Genomic DNA, 26,370 nt, shown 5'->3' with positions numbered 1-26,370 from the left:
TTGTGGTTACAACAAATCCTTATGAAATTCTGAACAAATTCAACTAAAAAAATATGCCGAAAGACACCCTGGAAGCATTTGTGAAGAGAAAAAAAACAGAATACATCAACCAAATAAAAAAGCAATGTGTCTCATAAATTAACTTTAACCTAATAAAAGTTAAAATAAACTACAACTATTTTACATATAATTTCTTCAACAATCTAAAACCTCGTAATTAACGCATCCAGGGGCGGTAACCACAAATGGAGCGATTTGTGACGCTAACATTGACGTTTTACAAATGGCTGCCACTGTGGTTTCGTGGGCCCAAGTAGGATTATTGGTGGAGCTTTATTGCATTCTCTTCTCCAAAACAGTTCATTCCCTTTGGCAAATTGATCGTTGTGGCGTGACAGTAGCCATATAAAGTCACATACTGTGCGATCGAGTTTGAGCTTCTGGGAAAATTGGCAAGAGATGGATAGAACAGCGGCACAAAACGCGAGGGAGTCGTTGGATTTGGCGTTTTCGATTTCAAATTTTCTGCAGACGGGTCTCGACCGTCACACCCTCTCTGTTCTCATCGCCCTTTGCGAACACGGCGTTAATCCTGAGGCTCTCGCTGCTGTTGTCAAAGAACTCCGGAGAGAAGCTGCCGCCCTCCACCAAAACCAAGACCAATCTTAAGGTAGGCACCCATTCACCATCAAACACAATTTCCTTTACATTGAATCCAATTTGTTCTGCCCATTTGCTTTAGGCGTTAATAAGGCAAAATGCTAGGCTTTTGTTCTGAATGGATATTATCCTGGACCAATTTGTGCGTTATAATTCATTGTTAAACGATAAAATATAATTCTTTGCAAGATATTTACCACACCATCCAGCCATGTCAAATCTTAGAGAACTTGCAGGCCCGATTCATTAGCCAGATAACGAAACAAAATGGCTTATAATTACGATTACAAACGGCTGTCAACATTGGGGCCTAGGTCGGGGGTTCCATTGATTGGTAAAACAGGAGCGTTGTTATTTCCTCACAAGGGCCAAATACCTGGAGACATGTTCTCCTCTCGTGGGGCTGCTCGCATATGTAAGAGATCCATCACATGTTATGCTGTTGGGGTCAGGTGCAATTCTGGGCGAATTGGGCAGAAGAGATTCTTCGGATCACGACATTTCAACCAAAAGATAGCCTCTATATCAGTCGTGAGACATATATGCTTCAATTGTAATAGCCCATTTTGAATAGTGCGGCTTGCACATGTTGACCAAAGATGCCCATGAAAAAATGTTAAATTTATCTGAACCTAGCACTCGGCAATATATTAACATAGCAGATTGCAGATCTACTGAATAAATGCACAATTAGGTTTTTAACACAATTAGCGGGAACAAAATTATAAAACCAATCTCAATCACAAGTGACACAAACCGATTCTGCCCAATCAATAGCTATTCATTAAATCTGAACATATGTGAGCTCCCATCATGGGATAATGGCCCAACTGAGAAAATTAAAGATACAGCATGCCTTGGATCTGATGCAGCAGATCAGGCTCTAGATCTGTTCTTGATCTCCTTGGCTGTTCTGGATCTCCAATGCTGCATTTCTGTGCTTCCTCGAACTCAATACATTAGAATAAAAGTCTTTCGCTACTCCTGACTGAGATGCCTTTCTCAATGTCTTATGTTGCTGCAAGGTGTGTCTTTCTCCTCTTCTTAGCCTTGCTTTTATAACTTTACATTGAGCTAAATCCCTAACCCCTAATATCTAAAGTGATTGACAATCGAGATTAGATGTTGCCTCAAGTGAGATCAATGATTGAGATTCCAACATAAACACTAAAGTAATTTACTTCACTTCTCTTAAGTGTCTTTAGCTCAATTAGCCAACATAATTAATTATGTGTTCTTTTAAGTTAGAACTTAGGCTAACTCACATTAGCAACTTGCTCACACTTGAGCAAGTATCCTAAGGAGACTTTGGGTGACTTTTGCATGCCTAGACACTTAGGCCGGTGCAAAAGCACCTATCTGAACTACAAATCAACACTCCCTCTTAGCAAGGGAGGTACTTATGCCCCTTGGAACTGCATCCGTTGCCATGGTTGCTCCCTCAAAACTGGAAGCCTCCTTACCACCTAGTGTGGAAACATAGCTGAAGTCTTGCTCCCCTTGGACTAGTTCCTAAAAGCCTCCAGTTCCTAAGCATCTTTGTAAGGCCATCTTATACCAAGAGACCTTCTTGATAGACTTGGAAGGATCTACTAGCTGCTCCTCCCTACCTCAACTTGAAGGTTGAATCTCTTGGCATTGCTCAACCTTCAAAGCTTCCCATTCCTTGTTCTCTGTCGTTGTTGTGCTTCTTGCCATTACTCAAATAGGTTTGCCCTTTAGCCCATACAGGTTGCTCTCTCTAAGTCCAATGATGTGGCCCTCATCAGAGTTAGATCCCATGGATATGATTAATGCTTGTTTGTCCTGGAACGCTACACATAACTCATTCTTCTCTGTCATAGATACTGAGAGCAAACTTCACATGAGTTATAGCACTCGTAGCACATCCTTCACTTCCAACGTGCCTCCTAACTTGAGTTGGAATCTCACTTTTCTAACCCTTTCACTACATGTTTGGTATCAACACCAAACTCCACATGTAGTTTAGAGTCCCACTCAGTTAGGCTGTCAAACAACTCTTGTGCCCTTGTCATATGTCGTAGCGCCATTGTTTAGTAGCCATACACCCATGGTAAGGTGCTCGAGGAAAGGTAGGAAACAAGTGACAATTTAGTTTCAAACTTCCTATAGAACTCTTCCTGAGCTTATGCCGACCCAACTACAATTCATTGCATACCCTTTCTGCCCTTCTTCCTCTCTAGGCATTGTGAAGCATAGTGTCTCGTCTTATGATAGGCAAAACACTTGACCTTAGTCAAATTCTTCTTCTTTGTTGGTTGTGAGGTTCACTCCTCATTCTTGCTTCTCGAACCTTTACCTTTGCTCCTCGTTGCTAGACTAGAAAGAGCAAGGTTCTCCTCATCCCCACTCTTACACTTTATGCTAGATAATGACTCCTCTCAGATATCCTCTTAGTGATGTCATCCCATAGTCTGATCCAATCAGGTAGTTTCTCTTGTGCTAGAACACCTATCACAAAGGTATCCCATTGTTTTGTAAACTTGCGCAAGGCTATCCTTACAAGCTTCTCATACATGGCAACCCCAACAGTGCCAAGCTCATTTTGAACTTGTTGAATCCTAGTGAGATATGATGCCATTGTGTCTGATCTATTCATCTTGGTGTTCCTTAACTTTTCCTTCAACACCATTTTCCGATTCTGGTTATCACTCTGGTATAAACTCATCAGAGTGGTCCACATCTCATTGGCACTCTTCTTTCTTAATATGTGAGAGATCACATAATCCTTCACCGCATCTATGATGATATGTCTGGCTTTCACATCCTTCAAATTATGGGCAGCCAATGCTGTAGCATCTGTAGGAGGTGTAACTTGAGTTTTTGCAAACTCCCATAGATTGCTCTTCATGAGAATCAACATTATTCTCTCCTTCCATGGATTGAAGCTATAGGTGCCTCCAACCTACCCTCAGACCGATTATTACCTCCCCAAATCAGAAAATCAATTGAAAAGGTTTTATTGTTGCACCCTGATTGGTACGGTCTCCCTCTGAGGGCTGGCCGTCACCAATCACACTAGTATTGCTATTTTGTTTTATCAAATTTTGTGGACCCTAACCACACCTCTGGCTTGCTTCTCGAATACTTGTTTACTAAATACTCGAGACTCTCACTGCTACCTGCGGCTTCCTGGTGATTGTTCTGGCTAGGTTTGGATTCGTTGTTTTGTCTGTTGTATTTGTCTCGACTACTACTACATTGTAACTTGTTGAAATATGTAACTAGGTTTGGTCTTCATAATGACATACGTAATCATGATTTTATGTATTTGATGTAATGAGAAAAATAAATTTATTATTATTGTTCTTGAGGCATGGGTTTCATGCTCAAGGAAATTTATTTTATAGGTCAAGCTCCCATTGTGAGCTTCTAGGGCTTGTCATTGAGTCTATAAGTCAAGAAAGTCATTGTCATGTATTAAAGACCCATTTGGGCATGTTACATATTGTAAAAGAAATTTTATTTGAGTCAAAAGACCCTCCAAGACCTCGTCATGATGCAATATTCAAGTTGGCCTATTCACATGATCAAGTCGGCCTACACTCATGGACAAGTCGGCCTAATAAGAGCAATTCGACCCAATGAGAAGCCTATATAAAGGAGACCTTGACCTCACTTGGAGAACACACTTCACACACTCAAGTTCAATCACAAGGAAGAAAAGGAGTGCAAAGAAGAAGAGGACGAAGGAGGAAGAAAAAGTCGAGTTTTTGGGATTGTTTATGGGCTAATACTCTCCACACGTGCAAAGAAATTAGGGCTCCTATTGCAATAGAAGAAGTTGAGTTGCAGAAGTGAAGTTAGGTCATCAAGCAAAGCTATTTGGAAGCCGAATTCTCTAGGAGAGAGAATCCACCCAAGCAAAGAAGAAAGGAGCAAGAATACACCAACATTTCTCACACGTGCAAGGGTTAGGGTTTTTGTAGAAGAATCTGCTGGGCAGGTCAAAGTTGCAGAAGAATCTGTTGGGTAGGTCGAAGTTGCAGAAGAATTTGCTGGGCAGGTTGAAGTTGCAGAAGAATCTGTTGGGGAGGTCGAAATTGCAAAAGAAGCTGTTGGAAGTCAGATTTGCAGAAGTTGCTAGAAGCAAGGTTTGACTTGGTCTTGGAGGGTCTTGGTCAAGGGTCAAAGGTCTTGGAATTTGTCAATTGAAGGTCTATAAGAAGAGAGAATTCTGGTGGGTTTTCCTCTCAAGTTGGAGAGGTTTTGGCCCTAGTTGATCGCCTACATCTTGTGTCCTATTGTCTCATTGTTCTTAATGTTTTGGTAGCTGTTTGATGATAGAGAACACTAATTATAATAAAGGAAAGAAGTAAATCAAGAAAAGTAAAAATTACATCACAAGCAATTATCAAAATAAAAGAAATCTCATATACTTGCTGCCCCTGATGTGCAGTGACACACTTAGATAGCTTGAACCTCCTATGCAAATCTTGACTCAACCATCCTTACTTTGTCTACCTGCTGGTGTGGTGTTCCTGTGGCTGAGTGTCTTTTGCATGCGTTAACCAAAGACTATGGCTTATCAACTAACCGTCTTACCCGACTTGTGCCTAAATTGTGCTCTTCATAGTTGCTTTTGTTCTTTGGTCGACTCGCCGAGCTCCTGTGGTTCCTTGGCGAAGACCCTCATGCTTGGTTGCAGGTTGCAAGCTAGCTACTTGCTGCCCTTGCGTCGATGGGCCTCTCCACTTGTGCCATCAACTATTCTAGCCCCCCACGTTCGTGTAGTTGTCGTAGCTTGGACCCTGCCAACCCTGATACCTCTAAGCCCAAGCTTTCTCCTTGCTTGCTTTGCTCTGCTCGGATCTGTGCATGCAGACTAGTCACTTAGTTTCAACTTCTCTTTGGAAACTAGTTGGGTGAATTGGTAGTTGTGCTTGCAATTTGTTCCATTGTCTGCCTTGTTTGCCTCTCGAGTGCAAGTTGTGCCAGCTTGAATGCCTGTGTGGGGGTTGGTTTTGACAAATCGTGACTGTTGGCCACCACCAACTATCTCCCCCTTTTTATTTAATTTGTGAAACTTTTGCCCAGTTTCTGTACAAGTGTAAATTTTTTTTTTGGTTGTCTTTCTTCAGTGCCATATTTAGTTATGTTGTGTGTCTCACGACCTTATTGACTTGCAAATAAAATTTTATGCCTAATATGTTCATAGTCGAACCTAGCTCTGGTGATCCATGTACGAACCTGGCTTCCTGCGTGATTTAAAGATTGATCTTTAAAGTTCTGGGCTCTGATACCATGTTAAATTTATCTGAACCTAGCACTTGATAATTTATTAATCTAGCGTATTGCAAATATACTGAATAAATGTAGAACTAGGTTCTTAAGACAATTAGCGGAAGCAAAATTATGCAACCAATCTCAATCATAAGTGACACAAACAAATTTTGCCCAATCAACATTTCTTCATTAAATATGAACTTACTCGGGCTCTCGTCTTGTGATTATGGCTCAACTGAGAAAATTACAGATACAACATGCCCTGGGTTTGATCCAGCAGATCATGCCCTAGATTTGAAGTGCGCTTATGATCACCTTGAGTAGTGCGCTAGATCAGGCCTTAAATCACCTTGAATAGTGCATTGATGAGAGGGAACAATTGCTAAGACTAGAAGGATTGAGAGAAACAAGCATTGTGTCGCCACTATTCTCTGCATCTTGACAACCATGGAGACTAATGGATATTTACAAAAGTGGAGACCATTTTTTTGCTTTGTGAGTGTTCCCAACAATTCGACAATTGAACAGGATTGTTGGTGTTCCAATCCGACAAAGCAACCTATTTTTTATATACATTTTCTTGCTCCTCGGATTCATTCTCATTGAGTGCCCTCCTTCTACTATCTCAGTAGTGAAATTGTATATATCTGTAAAATCAACATGATCAGTGGATTGCAAAGGTTGAGAAATGTTTGATGCCAACCTAGTGCCACTGGTTACTACCATTACATGCCCTTCAAAATGTGATTTTTTTACATCCTTAATCTCCATATTCTCAAGTTTTGCTGTGGCATTATTGAAAGCATCATGAAGGATGGTAATGCATCTAATGTAGCATACCAATCTCAACATCCTTCTGTTTTGTGAGATCATCAAGAATTCTAGCATTTTTCTTTAGAGACTCAAAATATTCTGCCAGATGTGTAACTTCTTGCATTGCAATTGTAGAAGATCCACGAAATTATGCAATTGCTAATATGAGCAATGTGAAAACTAGTTTATTTTCATATAGACACATAATTTCTCTATTTATTTTGTAGTGGAATAGGAACAAAAATAAATTACAGTCACACAGTAGCAAAAAACGATATTTTTCTAAGGAATCCAACTGGGAGAGTCCTCTGCTTGAGAATTTTATTGAAGAAATTTGAGCAATAGATCTCTTACAAATACTTGTTTCAATAGAGAATACAATTTGATTCCCTTTGCTTGTACTAAGTTGAAACACTCCTTGCAAGACCCTTGTTTTGCTCCTTGATTTCCTCCTAATTCCTTGCGCATAGGCTACTTCTAAATTCTTGCACAATTCCCAAGGAAATTCCTCTCTCCAATAATGTGCACAAGCTTGTCTTGGCACACTTTTCTCTCACAAACTCCACACATAAACCTGTGCATTCCCACAAACCCGTGAGCTCGATTGTCTTGTCTCACCAACTCGTGCTCACAAGACAATGATCAAATCTGTGCCTTCGTTCCTCCTTTTAAAGACAATGCGAAAGGCTAAAATTAGCAAGTTGTTATTTTTGGAAAGTCAGATTGGTGATTGAGTGAGTTAAGTGAGTCTGGTTGACTCATGTAATTCGATCTGCCCAAATTTAGACTGGGAACTCACACATGTTGGCTTCCACAACTAACTCGCACTAGAAAACACTAAACTGAGCCTTCGATTTCAACCTATTAGTTAACTGCCTCATAACTCATCCTAACTTTTAGGAATGAATCCTAGATTATAGGAATTTGTCCTAACTTATAGGGAACTTGAGTATGCTAAGGAGAAACTCGTTGAGGCTCATCCACCTGGATCTGTACCCAACACTACCAAGTTCTCCGCTGCTACAGCTACTCCCTCTGCACCAGAAGACTTCCTTGCTTTCTTTTGCGTCCCTCTGCACCAGAAGACTTCCCTGCTTTCTTTTGCGGAACCTTCTTTGAAGACCTGTTCTTTCCCACCATGCTCTGCAAGTCCACCATTTTAGTCATAAGTGCCATGTGCCCTGTGTACCTCTATCGCTGCTTCTTGATGCTGGGAGACTCAACTCTCTTCTGATCTCCCTTAACCAAATTCTCTTCCCACTTGGCTCAAACTCTCCCTATACTGGATTGCAAGTCCTCCATTTTAGTCATAAGTGCCATGTGCCCTGTGTACCTCTATTGCTGCTTCTTGATGCTGGGAGACTCAACTCTCTTCTGATCTCCCTTAACCAAATCCTCTGCCCACTTGGCTCAAACTCTCCCTATACTGGAAGTCTCTGACTAAGTGAATGCATCCACTTCACTTGGGCTATGCTCCTCATCATCTTGCTTGTCACCCCACCTGCCAACTAGCTTAGATTGAAACTGAGATACTAGCTGAGGCTCCATCTTGAGAGCTTTATCCTGCTCTCTCTCAACCACCACTTCTCTACTCTGAGCACTCCTGCGTTGCTGCTCAAAGCTGCAACTGTAACTACCTGCAACTTGTAGAGATTCTTCACCCTCGCACCTATCTGCTTCTTACATCTAGAAGCTAAGTGTTGGAGGTACGTCTTACCTTTGCTGAATATGATATCATATCCCTTGTCCTCAAGGGTAGCTACTAAAACAAGATTCTTCCTCAATCCTAGAACATAGAGAACATTGCCGAGATGAAGAGGATTACCTAACTCCCTCTGAAAGCTAATAATACCAACTCCTCTAGCTACATACTGAACATCATCTCCTAGCTCAAAGTGAACCTGCATGTCCTTTTCCTTTAGGTGGTTGAAACTCTTCTTGTTCTTGGTCATGTGGAAGGATGCTCCTGAATCAATATACCATCTACTGAGCTTGCCATGCAAGCAATCAATGAGAAATCTTTCTCGAACTGGGCAGGAAATGCATCTACCTTTGCTGATGCAGCTGCATGATCCTTATTGGACTACTCCTTCTTCTGATTAGGACACTTAGAAGCATAGTGCCCAAACTCATGGCAATGGAAGCACTTGATCTTGCTTAGATCCTTCTTCTTGCCCTTCTGACTAGACTCAACCTCTCCTTGGCCCTTCTTTCCCTTGGCCTTGCCTGCTAGGGAAAGGTTCTCCTCGTCCACTGTCATAACTGATCTCCCTTTTATGGTTCTGCTTCTGCTGGCACTCATTGCTTTATAAGGTTATCAGTTGCCCAGAGTGCAGAAAAGAAGTGAAGTTTGAAGCCATTTCCAACGCCACAAAGGCTCTCAGAGATAAATTAGACCCTCTCCATTGCCTAGTGCTCGGAAAGAGCTTTCCAATGGTATATGGAAGTCCAAAAATGGACTCCTGGAGCAGAAGTTAGAGCATGTTGAAGTTACCCCTGGGAAAGCTTGAAAACAAAGAGAAAACACCAAAGGATCAAATACAAAGGCAAATCGTATATCGGAGGTCAGGGGTCCCGGGCACAATATATCCCGCAATCCCGCATCTCGCAAGCCTTGCATCCCTCATCCCGCAAGCCTTGAATCCCGCATCTTGCAGGCCCCGCATCTCGCATCCTGCAAGCCCCACATCCCGCATCCCACAGGGTTTGCATCCCACATATCGACGATCCCGCAGTCTTGCAGTACCGCGATCCCAAAGTATTGCATTCCCGCAATCCCTCAATCCTGTGATCCCTTATCCCGCATATCGTCGACCTCGCGCTCCTGCATTCCGCATATAGGCGACCCTGCAATATTGTAGTCTCGCGATGGACCATTCTTAAGGAATTACGGGGGTTGAAACACGCCGATAGCGCAAATTGCTGATAATTCGGGTCCTCAGTGTTAAAGTGCTGGGGGAGGCCTAAATCAGTTTACAAAGGAAATGCCTGCGAAAACAGGGTCGGGTAGGCCATTTTCTCTCTCCTCCAGGGGGCCACGTGGTGGCATATGGTTGGTCCTCAGAGCTGACATGGCAGCTGATGTGGTAGCATAGACGCTGACGTGGTAGTACGGGTGGACACGTGTCACTCAGTTTTGGCGTTTTCAGGGGTCTTATGGGGCCATTTCTGGGTGACATGTGTCACCACTCACCGAGTGACACATGTCAGTGATGACGTCACCCCGTAGATCGGCGATCGACGGTCACACAAAGTGTAAGATTATTTCCCCTACTGATACTCCTCCCCTGACTGCCATTGCAATAAGGAAAAGGGTCCCCGGATGCGATGTTTCATAGGTTATATTTTATAAGGATTTCACGTCCAGGATATTGGCTGATGCGGTACAAAGAATTATCAAAGGCGTTCCATGTTACAAAGGAAAGGGTCCTCCCGAACAGCAGTTGAGAGCCTTAGCCCCCGAGGGCTAAGCGCTTGGTCACAACCCACGGTCAGGTGATATGAATAAGCAGAAAGGGGTTGAAGCAAAGGGGGGCCCAAGGGGAAATCAGAGCGCGCCTGTTTCATGATATTTCAACGATAGAGGCCCACATCCAAAGGACTGCTTGTTACGTTGTAAACACAACCCCAAGTGTATCAGAGCACCGAAAGGATTGTGCAGAGCTCTTAAGGCGGATGGGTCGACAGCTGTGATATTAAATATAGTATGGGCAACATTAAACCAGTATGGGAGGCTCACGAAAACTTAATGACTCGGCATGGAGCCTCACTCCTCTACACAACAAAGGACCATCGAGGCAGGCACTTGCAGTTGACCCACTCCCTACTCCACATAATCAATCGTTCATGCAGTAAAGGCAGAATTGACGGAAAATAGCTGAGCAACAGGGGGAGCGCATCACGACTGAGATGTGGCTTGACCAAAGACCTTCACAGGGATAGCAGAGGGACACCTACTCCTTCCTCTTTCCATTTTCTTTCTCTTTTCATTAATTTCTGTTTATTTCCAAGGGATCGAATCCCAATTGTAATCGTTTTGGGCAACAATGCCTTACATGGGCCGAGACAACTAGTCTAGTAGAGAGTTGGAGCTTTGGCTCAGATATTTTGTAAACTGTAATTCCAACTCCTCCTCTTCTTATAAAAAGGGAGAAGCAACACTTTAACAAGGGTTGGCTAGTTCTGGAATTTCTCACCTGAGTGGTTTGAATTCTGAGATGCCATTTTGGTTCTATTTGCTTATTCACGAGGGACTTGACTGATGTTGTGCTGGATGTTAAGGACTGGTATGTCAGACTCATATTGGATGAATGAAACTCTCTGGTGATTCCAAGCATGATCAATTCGCAGTATGTTTTCCCTTTTGTAACCTCATTTCATAAGCTGTTTTTCCTTCTCTGAAATAATGTAATGAGATTGTTGGTTTCTCCTTGATTCATGGATTTACCCTGGCTGCTAAATAGAGAACAGTGCCTGTGTGTATTACAAATTTACTGGTGTTGTTCAATAGCCTACAATACCTGTAGTAACTATAGATTTACTTGTGTTATTAGATTAGCTTGCAGTACCTGTATGAGCACAACCTTTCTCACACTGTTTGGTGATAGAGGTACCCATGTTATAGGCAGGAAACCTCAATAAGTACTCCGCTGTTTCTATCACTCCACCTCCTTCCTCTTCCATATTTTTGCTGGAACATTGTTACCGAGGATTCTGCTGGCCACAACCCTAAGCATCTATTTCCCTCCTTCCTCTCTTCCTCTTCACCATTACTACAACTTCAGTATTGAGTTGCCTCATTGTTGTGCGTTGGCCACTAGAGGAAGCCATTTCTCTTTGAGATTGCCCCAATATACCCCTCGCATTTCGATTCATCTATTAGCTTGAGTCTACCTTAAAGAAGGCCTATTGAACCAAGCCCCTCTTATTTTTATTATGTGACAATTGGAGTGCACAAGAAACCCCACTCATAATCTTACATGCACTCCTCTCTTTAAGATGTCCTAGGCACTGGTCTACAATCAACCCAGAGGCTGTCTCTAGGAGGCTTTCTATCTCCCTTGGCGACTCCACAGTCAATTTCATTATAAACACCCTGGTGACTCCATTGTCTGAATATTAATTGTAAACACTCTGGCGGCTACATTTGTCATGAAATGGAAGAGAAAATGGAAGAGATGGAAAGCTCAATAAAGAACTCCTTATATACACTAATAAAACTAGAGTTAGAAAATATAAACGTTCGACGACAATGTTCCTCTTTCTCTAACGAAGATGAAGAAGAGGAGGATGAACTTGATGTAACGCTAAATGATGAGATGGATGATTGCTGCAAGCAATTCTTCGATTTCATAATTGCTCAGTTGCACAAGAGAAATGCTCTTTGTTCATCTAGAAAGACATCAATGGGACACAACCAAAACGAAGGCACTTCCTCCGAAGAGCCTCCCAGGTCAGCGGACAAGGGGAAGGGACTTTTAGATCCAAATTGCTTTAAGCCCGAAGTCTTCAAAGAAGAGAAATCACCCTCCCCTTCCTGGCCCATATATGAAGAAGGAAAAGAGTTAAGTAGTGTTTGTGGCTGCCCTGGCCAAGAGGATACTAGTCAGCAGATTGCTCGTGAAAAAGAGGCAGCTGCAAGATTTCCTTGTGAATTTCATGACCCTCTAGCTGAGTACACGTGCCTATTCTTAAGCCAGTGACAGAGGTTGTATCAACAACATGTATCAGGTTCTTTATTTCAAGACTTTTCATGATGCATGCTTGTTTTTATCTTTATTTTTCAGCAGTGTGAAGGAATAAGGCCTAGTACTCTAATGTTGTCCTGGATCCATTGGAGGGTTGAACTCACGTGAATTGAGCCTTGTGCATAAGTAGGAATGTATATAAATAAGCTCACTAGCGGAGTATTTACTTTCTAGTTGGTAGGATTTATTTTTCTACATTGTAGATGGATGAGGAAAGCCCCATGGAGATTTTTTGGTTGCAAAGTTCATATATTTCTGACTGCATGTCCAATGGTGAAGGATACTAGTCTAAATGTTTTCAGCACCTTGCCAGCAAGGCACTGTCCCCAATTGGAGCCAATGTTGTCACTCACTATTTTAGAAGGTTATTAGTTGCCTAGAGTGCACAAAAACAGTGAAGTTTGAAGCCATTTCCAACGCCACAAAAGCTCTCAGAGATAAATCAGACCCTCTCCATTGCCTAGTGCTCGGAAAGAGCTTTCCAACGGTATATGGAAGTCCAAAAATGGACTCCTGGAGCAAAAGTTAGAGCATGTTGAAGCTACCCTTGAGAAAGTTGGAAAACAAAGAGAAAACACCAAAGGACCAAATACAAAGGCAAATCGCATATTGGAGGTCAGGGGCCCTGGGCACAATATATCCTGCATCTCGCATATTGGCGACCCTGCAGTTCTGCAGTACCGTGATCCTGCAGTATTGTAGTCTCATAGTCCTGCGATGGGCCATTCTTAAGGAATTGCGGGGGGTGAAACACGCCGATAACACGAATTGCCGATAATTCGGGCCCTCAGTGTTAAAGTGCCGGGGGAGGCCTAAATTAATTTACAAAGGAAATGCCTATGAAAACGGGGCTGGGCAGGCCATTTTCTCTCTCCTCCAAGGGGCCACGTGGCATATGATTGGTCCTCAGAGCTGACATGGCAGCTGACGTCATTACTGACGTGGTAGTAAGGACATTGATGTGGCAGCACTGGTGGACACGTGTCACTTAGTTTTGGCGTTTTCAAGGGTCTTATGAGGCCATTTCCGGGTGACACATGTCACCACTCACTGGGTGACACGTGGCAGTGATGACGTCACCTTGCAGATCAGCGATCGGTGGTCGCACAAAGTGTAAGATTCTTTCCCTCGTCGATACTCCTCCCCGGCTGCGATTGCGATAAGGAAAAGGGTCCCCGGATGTGATGTTTCATAGGTTATATTTTATAAGGATTTCACATCTGGGATATCAGACGATGCGGTATAAAGAATTATCAAAGGCATTCCATGTTACAAAGGAAAGGGTCCCCCCGGACAGTAGTTGAGAGCCTTAGCCCCCGAGGGCTAAGCACTCGGTCACAGCCCACGGTCAGGTGATATGAATAAGCAGAAAGGGGCTGAAGCAAAGGGGGGCCCAAGGGGAAATTAGAGCGCGCCTGTTTCATGATATTTCATTGATAGAGGCCCACATCCAAAGGACTGCTTGTTACATCGTAAACGCAACCCCAGGTGTATCAGAGCGCCGAAAGGATTGTGCAGAGATCTTAAGGCGGATGGGTCGGCAGCTGTGATATTAAATAGAGTATGGGCAACATTAAACCAGTATGGGAGGCTCACGAAAACTTAATGACTCGGCATGGAGCCTCACTCCTCTACACAACAAAGGATCGCCGAGGTAGGCACTTGTAGTCGACCCACTCCCTACTCCACAGAATCAGTCGTTCACGTAGTAAAGGCAGAATTGACAGAAAACGATCAAGCAACAGGGGGAGCGCATCACGCCTGAGATGTGGCTTAACCAAAGACCTTCACAGGGATAGCAGAGGGACACCTACTCCTTCCTCTTTCCAGTTTCTTTCTCTGTTCATTAATTTCAATTTATTTCCAAGAAGGGATCGAATCCCAATTGTAATAGTTTTGGGCAACAACGCCTTACGTGGGTCGAGACAGCTATTCTAGCAGACAGCTGGAGTTTTGGCTCAGAAATTTTGTAAACTGTAATTCCAGCTCCTCCTCTTCTTATAAAAAGGGAGATGCAACATTTTAACAAGGGTTGACTGGTTCCAGAATTTCTCACCCGAGCGGTCTGAATTCTGAGATGCCATTTTGGTTCTATTTGCTTATTCATGAGGGACTTGATTGATGTTGTGCTGGATGTTAAGGACTAGTATGTTGGACTCATAATGGATGAATGAAACTCTCTGGTGATTCTAAGCATGATTGATGCGCAGTATGTTTTCCCTTCTGTAACCTCATTTCATAAGTTGTTTTTCCTTCTCTGAAATAGTGTAATGAGATTGTTGGTTTCTCCTTGATTCATGGATTTATCCTGGCTGCTAAATAGAGAACAATGCCCGTATGTATTACAGAGTTACTTGTGTTGTTCAATAGCCTACAGTACCTGTAGTAACTACAGATTTATTTGTGTTATTAGATTAGCCTGTAATACCTGTATGAGCACAACCTTTCTCACACTGTTTGGTGATAGAGGTACCCATGTTATATGCATGAAACCTAAATAAGTACTCTGCTGTTTCTATCACTCCACCTCCTTCCTCTTCCATATTTTTGCCAGAACATTGTTGTCGAGGATTCTGCTGGCCAGAACCCTAAGCATCTATTTCCCTCCTTCCTCTCTTCCTCTCCACCATTACTACAACTTCAGTATTGAGATGTCTCATTGTTGTGTGTCGACCACTAGAGGAAGCCATTTCTCTTTGAGATTGCCCCAATATACCCCCGCATTTAGATCCATCTATTAGCTTGAGTCTACCTTAACGAAGGCCTATTGAACCAAGCCCTTCTTATTTTTATTACATGACAATTGGAGTGCACAAGAAACCTCACTCATAATCTTACATGCACTCCTCTCTTTAAGATGTCCTAGGCACTACTGGTCTACAATCAACCAAGAGGTTGTCTCTAGGAAGTTTTTATCTTCCTTGTAGCACTTGTGCTGCGAGGGCGATTTGAAGTGACAACAGGTTCCTCTTCAGATCTCTTCCTGTATGCAGTTAGTCCAAAACCTTTGCCAATTTGGAAAGTTCTCTCTCCCTCTAAAATCATCCTAGAATCCTTTCCAAGACTTGTGAAGTCCAATGAAGGAAAAACTCACAAGGTCACGATGACATACAACCACACCCACACCACCTTGTTCATCTCGGACCTAAGTGAACCTTGACAAATATGTGACGATGGGCTCATCCTTGCTCATCCGGATACTCCTCAGCTTCTCTTTAAGAGCAAGCTTCTTGGTATCACTGGTACTCTGATATAGTTTTAAGATGGTTTCATACATCTCAAAAGCTTTCTTCTTCTCATGGATATGAGGCACTATATGATCTGACCCCTTCTAGATTAATCCTCCTTGCCTTGATATCATTCTTATTATGTTGGGCCAATTGTTGGGGATCTTGAGGTGCTGTTATCACTTGCTTAATGAATTCTCCCACCCCATTATCTTCCGGCACTTTCGTGATCCTCCTATTCCATGGAACAAAGTTTGTTGCTCCCTCTAAACAGTGATCTGCTCTCAACCCTTGGTACGCCATCTTGCTTACCCTAGAGAGCTCTCCAACACCTGCCCACTAACAACCTTGTAGTCCTTCACAAGAGGCTGTACTTAGGCCTTAGAGGCTACCCACTTCACTGCTCCTTTAGTCCTTCAAAGTCTGCAAATTTTTGGGCTTCAATATATCTGCCACCTCTAGTACCCTTGTTGACCTTCACAAGACCTCAGGCACCTACTAACAATCCTCCACATGTACTTAAGATGCGACCTACTTTGTCCCAAACCTACAATCAAACTTACATCAACACACAACTTGGAAGAGCACAAACATACCTGTGGTGTGGACGATCACTTCTGTCACCAAATCAACCCTGCCTATGCACCCGTATCTGAAGTTTTGACCCTTTGGTTAGGGCTTGCTGACTGTCCATGTCAGCCCTTCAATCCTGGTCCAAAACTGTCATGTCCCTTCCTAAATTAATTTGGAACAAGACTAATTATTGCATTTTGGGGGCCAATTTTGGAGATAGTAGGGCCCATTCGATTTTTATTAGGAGATTAGACTTAAGAGAAGTTATTTTGTTGTGATTAAATTACACATGGGGACCACCCACACTAGGGAAATACGCACTCCCTAGTTCGGTTTGCATGAAGGTGGTTAAGTGAGGGCCCACAATGGAGGTAAAATTGGAGGGAAAATTACTCCACAAAATCTATATTAGGAAGGCAACTCTCCTCATTTCAATCATCTTTTTGGTAATATCGATTTCTCTTTGATCGCTCGAGTTGCTTAGCAGTGTGATTTTCGCACTACCTGGGCCAGTGTAGAGGTAGTGTTGGGAGCTCACTTGGTGGGTAAAGCCTCCATCCTTGAGGTTGAGCTTTGCCGTGGAGGTTGGAGGAGATATTTGGAGTGGTGTTTGCTTCCCTTTTTAGAGCTTGGAGGAGGAATTTGTGGCCATCTCTTGCAGGCCGTTTTCTGGAGCAGCTTGGAGGGCGTGGGGCATATTGGAGGTTGATTTTGAAAGTTCAAAATCTAGCCAAACCATTTTTGGGTTTTCGACAAGGATCCCAGATATAAAGTTTCATAATTTTCTGAGCACCGGAGGTGGGGTTTTCAACCGTATCTTTGCAACAGACAATGCAGAATTATTGGGGATTGCATAGGGCATATTGGAGGCTAAATTTAGGGGGTTGGATTCAGCCCACACCCTTTCTGAGTTTTTTTGGGTCTTTGACAAGGATCCTAGATATAAAGTTTCAACATTTTCTGAGCACTAGAGACGGGTTTCTTGCAGTTCCTTTCTAGTTAGCAATGTAGTTTCTAGGGACAACGCAGAGCATTAGAGGAGTAGTCATTTCTAGCTTCGAGATTATTGTTTTATCACTTGGGTCCTGTCAACCTTGCCCTTGAGGCAAGCCCAGGTGCATTTCTCCATATTATTGTACTTACTCCATTTCATTAATAAAATGGATCAACTAGTTCTCACTTCTGGAGTTTTAATAAGCATTTGCTGATTGTTTTTATTTCCCGTGTCGCAAATCAATTTTGTTTTGCATATCGTTGTTTATTTAAGTTTGAAACATTACAAAAAATCCCATAGAACCTGCGTTTTTCACTTCCTTTAGGCCAAGACTTTTGTACTATATGTCTAGCAACTCGACCTTCCCTTGTTTGTTGTTCAATAACCAGAAATCAACTCCTCGTAGGGCTCGACGTTCCCTGCAATAGACATAGAAAATACAAGGGTCTGTTCATAGAGAAAAACTTCCAACAAAAACGTGAAAAATTTTGCCCAGATTTCTCCTCCAATACTCGGCCAACCTCGTTGCCCAACTTGGCCTAATCCTTGTCACAAGAAAGGACTCCTAAACTGTTCTCTTCTTCACTTCAGATAGTCCTCTTTAGCCTGCGGCCAAATCAAAAATGTCTTCTCCTAATATGTTCACTCTTCTGATGTGCTGATCATAATTCTATTTCAAGAGCTCTGATACCATGTAGAAGATCCACAAAATTCTACAACTGCTAATATGAAGTTTGAACAATCTGAAAAATAGTTTCTTTTCATATAGACACATAATTTCTTTACTTATTTTGCAGTGGAATAGGAATAGAAATATATCACAGTCACATAGTAGCAAAACACAATATTTTTCTAGGGAACCCAACTGGGAAAACCCTCAGTTTGCTTGAGAATTTTATTGAAGAAAATTTGAGCAATAGATCTCTTACAAATACAACTTGATTCAATAAAGAATGCACTCTAATTCCCTCTGCTTGTACTAAGCTTAAACACTCCTTGCAAGACCCTTGATTTGCTCCTCGATTTCCTCCTAATTCATTGCGCATAGGCTGCTCCTAAATTCTTGTGCAATTCCCAAGGAAATTCCTCTCTCCAGTAATGTGCAAAAGCTTTTCTTCGCACACCTTTCTCTCACAAGCTCCACACATAAACCTGTGCAACCTTCTCACAAACTTGTGAGCTCTATTGTCATGTCTCACCAACTCGTGCTCACAAGACAATGATCAAATTTGTGCCTTTGTTTCTTCTTTTAAAGGCAATTTGAAAGTCTAAAATTAGCAAGTTGTTATTTCTGGAAAGTCGAACTGGTGATTGGGTGAGTTAAGTGAGTCTAACTGACTCATGTAGCTTGATCTGCCCAAATTTATACTTGGAACTCATGCATGTTGGCTTCCATAGCTAACTTGCACTAGAAAACACTAAACTGAGCCTTTGACTTCAGCCCATTAGTTAACTGCCTCATGGCTCATCTTAACGTTTAGGAATGAATCCTAAATTATAGGAATACGCCCTGCTTATAGGGAACTCGAGTATGCTAAGGAGAAAATCGTTGAGGCTCCTTGAATTAAGGCACAAATCAAAAAACCCTTTCTTACTATGATTTTCAACACTCCCTCTTAGCGAGGAAGGTGTCCCTGGAAGAACCTCGTCCACCTGGATTTGTCTCCAATATTACCAAGTTCTCTGTTGTTGCAGCTGCTCCTCTGCACCAGAAGACTTCCTTGCTTTCTTCTGTGGAACCTGCTTTGAAGGCTTGTTCTTTTGCACCATGCTTTGCGAGTCCACCACTTAAGTAATAAGTGCCTTCTACCCTGTGTACCTATGTGGCTTCTTCTTGATGCTGGGGGACTCAACTCTCTTCTGATATCCCTTAACTAAATCCTCTTCCCACTTGGCTCGAACTCTCCCTATAATGGAAGTCTTTGACTGAGTCACTGCCTCCACTTGGCCTGGGTTATGCCCCTGAGTCCTCATCATCTTGCTGGTCAACCCAACTTCCAACTATCTTAGATTGACATTGAGACATTGGCTGAGGCTCCATCTTGAGAGCTCTATTCCACTCTTTTTCAAACACCACTTCTCTACTTTGAGCACTCCTTGCCTTGTTGCTCAAGGCTGCACCTGTCTCTACCTACAACTTGTAGAGATTCTTCACCCTCACACCTATCTGCTTCTTACATCTAGAAGCTAAGTGTTGGAGGTATGCCTTACCTTTGCTGAAGATGATATCATATCCCTTGTCCTCAAGGATGGCTACCGAAACAAGATTTTGCCTCAATCCTGGAACATAGAGAACATCTCTGAGATGAAGAGGATTACCTGACTCCCTCTGAAAATTGACAGTACCAACTCCTCTAGCTGCATATTGACCATCATCTCCTAGCTCAATCTAAAACTGCATGTCCTTCTCCTTCAGGTGGCTGAAACTCTTCTTGTTCCTGGTCATGTGGAAGGATGCCCTTGAATCAATATACCATATACTGCTATTTGTTGAGCTTGCCATGCAAGCAATCAATGAGAAATCTTTCTCGAACTGGGTAGAAAATGCATCTACCTTTGCTAATGCAACTACATGATCCTTATTGGACTATTCCTTCTTCCGATTAGGACACTTAGAAGCATAGTGCCCAAACTCATGGCAACGGAAGCACTTGATCTTGCTTAGATCCTTCTTATTTCCCTTCTGACTGGACTTAGCCTCTCCTTGGTCCTTCTTGCCCTTGGCCTTGCTTGCCAGGGCAAAGGTTCTCCTCGTCCACTATCATAACTGATCTCCCTTCTATGGTTCCTCTTCAGATCTCTTCTTGCATGCAGTCAATCCAAAACCTTTCCCAATTTGGAAAGTTCTCTCTCCCACTAACAACATCCTAGAACCTTTCCAAGACTTGTGAAGTCCAAGCAAGGCAAAACTCACAAGGTTATGATCATATACGATCACGCCCACACCAACCAGTTCATCTTGTACCTGAGTGAACCTTGACAAATATGTGACGATGGGCTCATCCTTGCTCGTTCAGATACTCCTTGGCTTCTCTTTAAGAGCAAGCTTCCTGGTATCACTAGTACTTTGATATAATTGTAGGATGGTATCGTATGTCTCAAAAGCGGTCTTCTTCTCATGGATATGAGGCACTATATGATCTCTGATCTCTTCTAGAATAATCCTCCTTGCCTTGATATCATTCTTATTATGCTAAGCCAATAGCTTGGGATCTTGAGGTGTCGCTATTGCCTGCTTGATGAATTCTCCCACCCCATAATCTTCCAGCACTATCGCGATCCTCCCTTTCCATGGAACGAAGTTCGATGCTCCCTCTAAAAAATGATCTGCTCTCAACCGTTGGTACGCCATCCTACTTACCCTAGAGAGCTCTCCAACACCTGCCCACTAACAACCTTGTAGTCCTTCACAAGACGCTGTACTTAGGGCTTGGAGGTTGCCCACTTCACTACTCCTTTAGTCCTTCAAACTCTGCAAATTCTTGGGCTTCGATATATCTGCCATTGCTAGTACTCTTGTTGTCCTTCACAAGACCTTCTCTTTGGCCACAGTTGGCACCTACTAATAGTCCTACACATGTACTTAAGATGCCACCTAAGTCACATGACACGAGACATGAGACACGGAGAACACATAAATATGAGTATTCATCACGAGACACGGCCTCAGAAATAGGACAATAGGGATACTTTATATATATATATATATATAAGATTGCAATATAGTGCCTAATCCATATTTTTTAGAAATTAGAACATCTATAGATATGAATCATGATGATATCTACTCAGTAATTTACTAATTTAGTATTTACAATTTACAATTTTAGTACTAGTTAGTTTATTAATTTACTACATCAATGATGTTCACAATTCAATGTTCATTGTTCATGTTATTAACAATTGTTCAAGCACATAAGAAACTAGAAATTTAGAAGTAGAACTTAGATATTAAAACCATAAATTGCAGATTTTTCATTAAGTCATCAAAATCAAAATGTATTACATAGATACCGAGGGAATGCCACTGGAAAATACAAAATAGAGTAGATACAAAATAGGTAGGAATATCATAGCTCGTCAGTGGCATTGGTCATGACTCACTAGTCATGACTCTATCAATAGTCTAGGTCCTCCTCCATGTCATAATCACCATCACTACCACTGCCATTTGACTCTGCTCCATCCTCCTCCTCTATGCCCAATCCAAGATCTCTTGCTGCATTTGTTGGTGTGGAGAATGATTCCTCAAGAGACTCATCATCAAAAGTGCCTGCCTCATTAAGATCCGTGTTAGCTAACGCCTTACGAATTTGATAGAAAAAATGAAAAAAGTTAAGATATTATGCTTTTTACTTTGGGATTTTTGTGGAACATGTGTCCTAAAATCAGGACATGTTAGAGAACATGTCTGACATGGCCCAAACACATGGCCTGATTTTAGGACACATTTTATGGGTTGTGTCGTGTTTGACATGCAAAATATGGGACACGGGGCCCCTAAGGACATGTCATGTGACTTAGGATGCCACCAACTCTATTCCAAACCTGGACAATCAACCTTACATCAACACACAACTTGGAAGAGCACAAACATACCTTTGGTCTGGACGATCACTTCTATCCCCAAATCAACTCGGCCTATGCACCTATATCTGAAGTTTCGACCCTCTGGTTAGGGCTTGCTCACTGTCCACATAAGCCCTTCAAAGCTGGTCCAAAAGTGCCACAGAACTTGCACTATTTCCCTTCCTTTAGGCTAAGACTCTTGTGTTATATGTCTAGCAAATCGGCCTTGTCTGCTGTTCAATAACCAGAAATAAACTCCTAGTAGTGTTTCCGGGAAAACAAGTGTGTATTTGATCTGCTAGTCCCATTAAGACGGGTAGCTATCTTAGAAACAAACAATTTAAAGTAACTTGTGTTTTCCTTTATGGATGATAGATAAGAGAGAAGCAGAGAGCACCAACCTCAATCCTTCGCTTGGCTCCTTGCTTGTTTCCTCTCTCCTTTGATAGAGCTCGCCACTCCTTTCTCACTTGTCCCGCTTCAAAGAACACCTATAGAGGCAAAGCAGCAAAATACCATCAAAGAATCGAGATCTATAATACCATAAACAATATAGAATCAGAAGTACATTAACCATACAATTGCATTCACAAATACAAGATTTACAAGTACACAAGTATATGGAGGAAAACTCAAATAACTTTATTGATAGTAGAAGTAGAAGAGAGGATTACAACCCCGCTGGCTGATCCAGCATCATCCTCCCAGCATGAAAGCCCTCTTCACCTCATGAAAAGCAAGATCACCCAACAATACAATGTCTCAAAGAGAAACCAACAGCACTTCCTTGCAAATTACAAAATTCCAACCTTTGGATCTCATGGATGAGGGATCCATTTATAGATATTTGCAGAGGGGTGAGTCAGCTTCTGGGTTTTTGATTAGTGTCATTTCACTGATAGTTCTTGGTTCCACTTGGAAATTTCATGATTTATTACTCATCCCTGGGCGAATTCAGAGAGGCAAGTGTCATATGCGCAGTTTCTAGAAGATTCTCTGGGTTTCCACCTAGTAAACTGCCTTTGCCATTTGTCTACTCTCACTCATCGCACCCTACAGAAGGACTTTTCAGTATGCATTGCACCCCTCGTGTGTAACAAGTGAGATGCATCGCACCCTCAGCATGGAGCAGTCTGTATGGTCCAGTTTTGATCAGTCCTGAGTAGTATTTCAGGGAGAACTTTTGGGAAATGGTGTAATCAGTTGACCTTGGTCTTTTAGGGTGTGAAACAACACTTTTAGGGGTTTGAGATCCCTTGGTTTATCGACATATGTGATTGGGGTTGCAGTGCCCAAATATGTCTATAACAATTGCCCCCTAATGCATGAGGTCGTAAATCTTCTGATGTCGGGTGAAATGCTTTATCATGAGGATTCAAGGTTTTTTGAACTGGAAGGTGACATGTATAAAATATAATACAATACATTATCTTCATATTATTTTCATGATCTAGCTGAGGCGGGCATTCCCATGTACATAGGACAGACAACCCTCTGTGTGGTAGACCGATGATTCTTGTAGAGCCATCATCCCTTAGCTTGGATGATCATCTGTGCAGCTATGGAGTACATTTGATGTCTTTATTTTCCTGAATATATCGCAACCCGGATGGATGAAACTAGATCCGGGGTCTTCAAACTCGTTCAATCTTCACCCGATGTATAAGTCGATCCATGTGAAAAGATGTCCTGAAGTCGAACATGGAAAGACATCGCCTGATTACCAGCCAATGATGTAAGCTGTTAACAGGCGCGAGAGGAATCACTGATAATGATAATGACCCTCAAGGTACTACAGTACAATTCACGTGGTGTGAATATAGGACCTGATGTCGAACACCACGCAAAATTTTTCGGTCGAAGACCATTGATGTAAACCTGTCGCCGAAAGTGAGAAACTTGCCATTGAGGCATGCAAGCTTCAAAGTACTGAAAGGGTTGTTTTTAAGTCAACTTCTTGGATAATGAGTTGATGTCGACAAGAAGTGATCCGTCGTAGGAGGGCTTTAACAAATCCCACATCTACGACACGAAACGAAGCAAATGATTTTCTGGAGGTGAAAACGATCTGATGATACAAGGTTTAGGAATGGAGGTCATGAAAAATGGAGAGTGAAGGTATTGCAGTGGATGAGGCGTTAGCTGGGTTGGTGAATTATCTGAGCGACTTCTCTTGAACATATCGGCGACACTGTGATGGATCGGTAGCGTTAACCCCATGGATGGTACGGAGGACCAATGGTGATGGTGAACGGAAAAACCCAACCCGACTCAATCATGGTGATGGAGTGAAAGTGCCATGTTCAAGAGCGACCTGCTACCAATGAAGTTCTTCAAGTTTTCTTCCCTTTTTCCCCAGTCATTGTTGACCAATACCTCTTTATTTTTGTCAAGCTTGAGGAGGATAACATATGCTTGTTCTATAATTTGCCCTTCGAGCAAACTTGTCGCTATGTTTTAGCGAGCTTAGCGACAGTGAAACTCGCTCTTGTTCGGTTGGACAAGTTTGTCGCTATTGTTTTAACGAGTTTAACGACAAAGACAACTTGGTCCTTTTCATATTTAGAGAGTTTGAAAAGAGACGGAAAGGAAACTCCAGTAGTCCTTTTCGTGGTATAAAGTATAAAATAATACGAAAGGGATGACTTTTCGATAGTTTTAGCGAGCCGAACAAGACACGCGCTCGATCTTTTTGTGTAATGATCCCTCAGGTCCAAAGAGATTAAAATATAGAGGAGGGATGACACTTCCCTTTACTTTAACGAGCTGGAAAGTCCTGTGGCTCGGCAATCTTTTCATATTTTACGAGTCTAAAAAGAGCTTAAAAGAGACTCGTTTTTGTGGAACGAGTGATGTATCCGGGTAGCAACTAGTTTCAGGTAAGTTTGGAACTTTTTCAAAACACGGCAGTGTAACGAAGGTGGCTAATAGAATCACTCGTCGCAGTTGTTCCTCAAAAGGGTAAACAATCAAGTGGAAGCGTATGATCGGCTAAAAGAGTAGAGGTGACGGTAAGAACACGACCAAGGCTCAAGAGGCTGATTGCAATGCAATCACAAAGGTTATTTACCGAGGGTGGATTCATTTTTTAATGAGCTCGAATCTTTGGAAACTATGCTCAGTGGCGGGTTTATTTTTTAACGGGCTTTAGCCCTGCAGTAACATTGCTTGTGGCGGGTTTATTTTTTAATGAGATTCAACCCTGCGGTAACATTGCTCGTGCCAGTCGTCTTTTAAAGATGTCTTTATTTAGTAGGTTCATTTTTTAGTGAGCTTGCCCCATGTGAAACTTTGCTCATTGCCTTTCGTATGCAGGTTAGAAACGACCAACTACAGAACTAACTACACTAGGGGTTAATGAACTAATGAGGTTAGGTAGGATAGTTTAGGAAAAACGTTTCCTTTGCTTTGCCAGGGCTGCCGACAAAGGTGAATGGTGGATTAGACCAATCACCTAACCTAAGCAGTTGAAGTCAGTGAAATACTACGAGGTTAGAGTTACGCTGGTCGCTTTTCACTTGCATAAAAAAAGGTTTGCATGCCCCCTGGTGTTGAGAAAACTAGAATTTCCAGTTCCCTTATGGAAGTTCCTGCATTTAAGCAGGATTATTTTGTCCGTGGAGCAGACAAAACATTTCCTTGGCTTTGTCCATCAAAATAGACAAAGGTGAATGGTGTGAGCTTCCAATCACATGACGTGCGAGGAGATCCTGTTCCACACTGATCCCATATCCTACACGGAAATGGCGTTTCAGACTAGTCATATAACCTACAAGGAAATCTTGTTTTTTCATCTGGGTTTGCCTGCCGAAGCAGACTAGGGTGCATGCCCCCCTAAGTTTCATCACATTCACCGAATCACTCATGGTAATTAGGTGGATGAACTGGAGGTTGAAGAGACATTCTTTGAGCAAAGAGACCATTTAGGGATGGTGTTTGACTCGTAGCCGTGTTCGAACCGGGAAATGAAAGCTGGTCAACAAGCTGTACCATTCTGCCTTCATATGGGAAACACATCACCCGAAAGAGTGAGGAAACAATAGCTCCCATGTTGTAAATGTAGTCACGCTCAAGGAGTAGATTATAATCTAGTGGCATTTGGACTACCATCACGTTCAAGCGAACGGTTTTCCTTCGCAAAGTTATAGGCAAATTTGGAAGGATCCCTAACGGTCGACTGGTTCCTTTGTTGAAGCTTGACAAATTTCGATTCTCAGGTAGAAGCGATGTCGAACCAAGCGCTTTCCAAGCAGTTGAGGAAATGATACTCACAGAAGCCCCTTCATCTATGATAGTGTCAGACATGATCATTCTGTAAACTTGTACTATGATTCTAAATGGTACATTACATGGAAGGCGGGGTCCCGCTAGTAGATTCCAATCAAAGGAAATGACGAGATTGCTTGGAGGAGGGATCGAATAAAGGGCCAGATGAATCTCTCGAAATGGGGAACTTCCCTCCTGTGGTAAAGGAACGGGTAGATTGCCCCCATGTTCATTAGACTCTGTGCTAACAAAAAGAATTTGAACGGTGTCGTTC

The 26,370-nt window shown here is 42.4% G+C and overlaps 1 protein-coding gene across 1 annotated transcript in view; it reads left to right on the top strand.

Moving 5' to 3' along the window:
* Positions 1 to 337: 337 nt before the first annotated feature.
* Positions 338 to 26,370, top strand: part of LOC149205575 (mitotic-spindle organizing protein 1) — an 80,640-nt gene continuing 54,607 nt past the window's right edge. The window contains exon 1 of the mRNA XM_089393499.1: positions 338 to 670. Within this exon, the coding sequence (XP_089249625.1) occupies positions 460 to 669 (210 nt within the window). The 5' untranslated portion in view covers positions 338 to 459 and the 3' untranslated portion in view covers position 670. The remainder of the gene's footprint in view (positions 671 to 26,370) is intronic.

Source organism: Pinus tabuliformis, chromosome 1_2 (assembly GCF_031772625.1).
Source record: "Pinus tabuliformis cultivar Carrire ecotype Pingquan chromosome 1_2, CPIR1, whole genome shotgun sequence".
Taxonomy (NCBI): Eukaryota; Viridiplantae; Streptophyta; class Pinopsida; order Pinales; family Pinaceae; genus Pinus; species Pinus tabuliformis.
The sequence above is the reverse complement of the archived record's forward strand: the minus strand, read 5'-3'. Positions and strand labels throughout refer to the sequence as shown.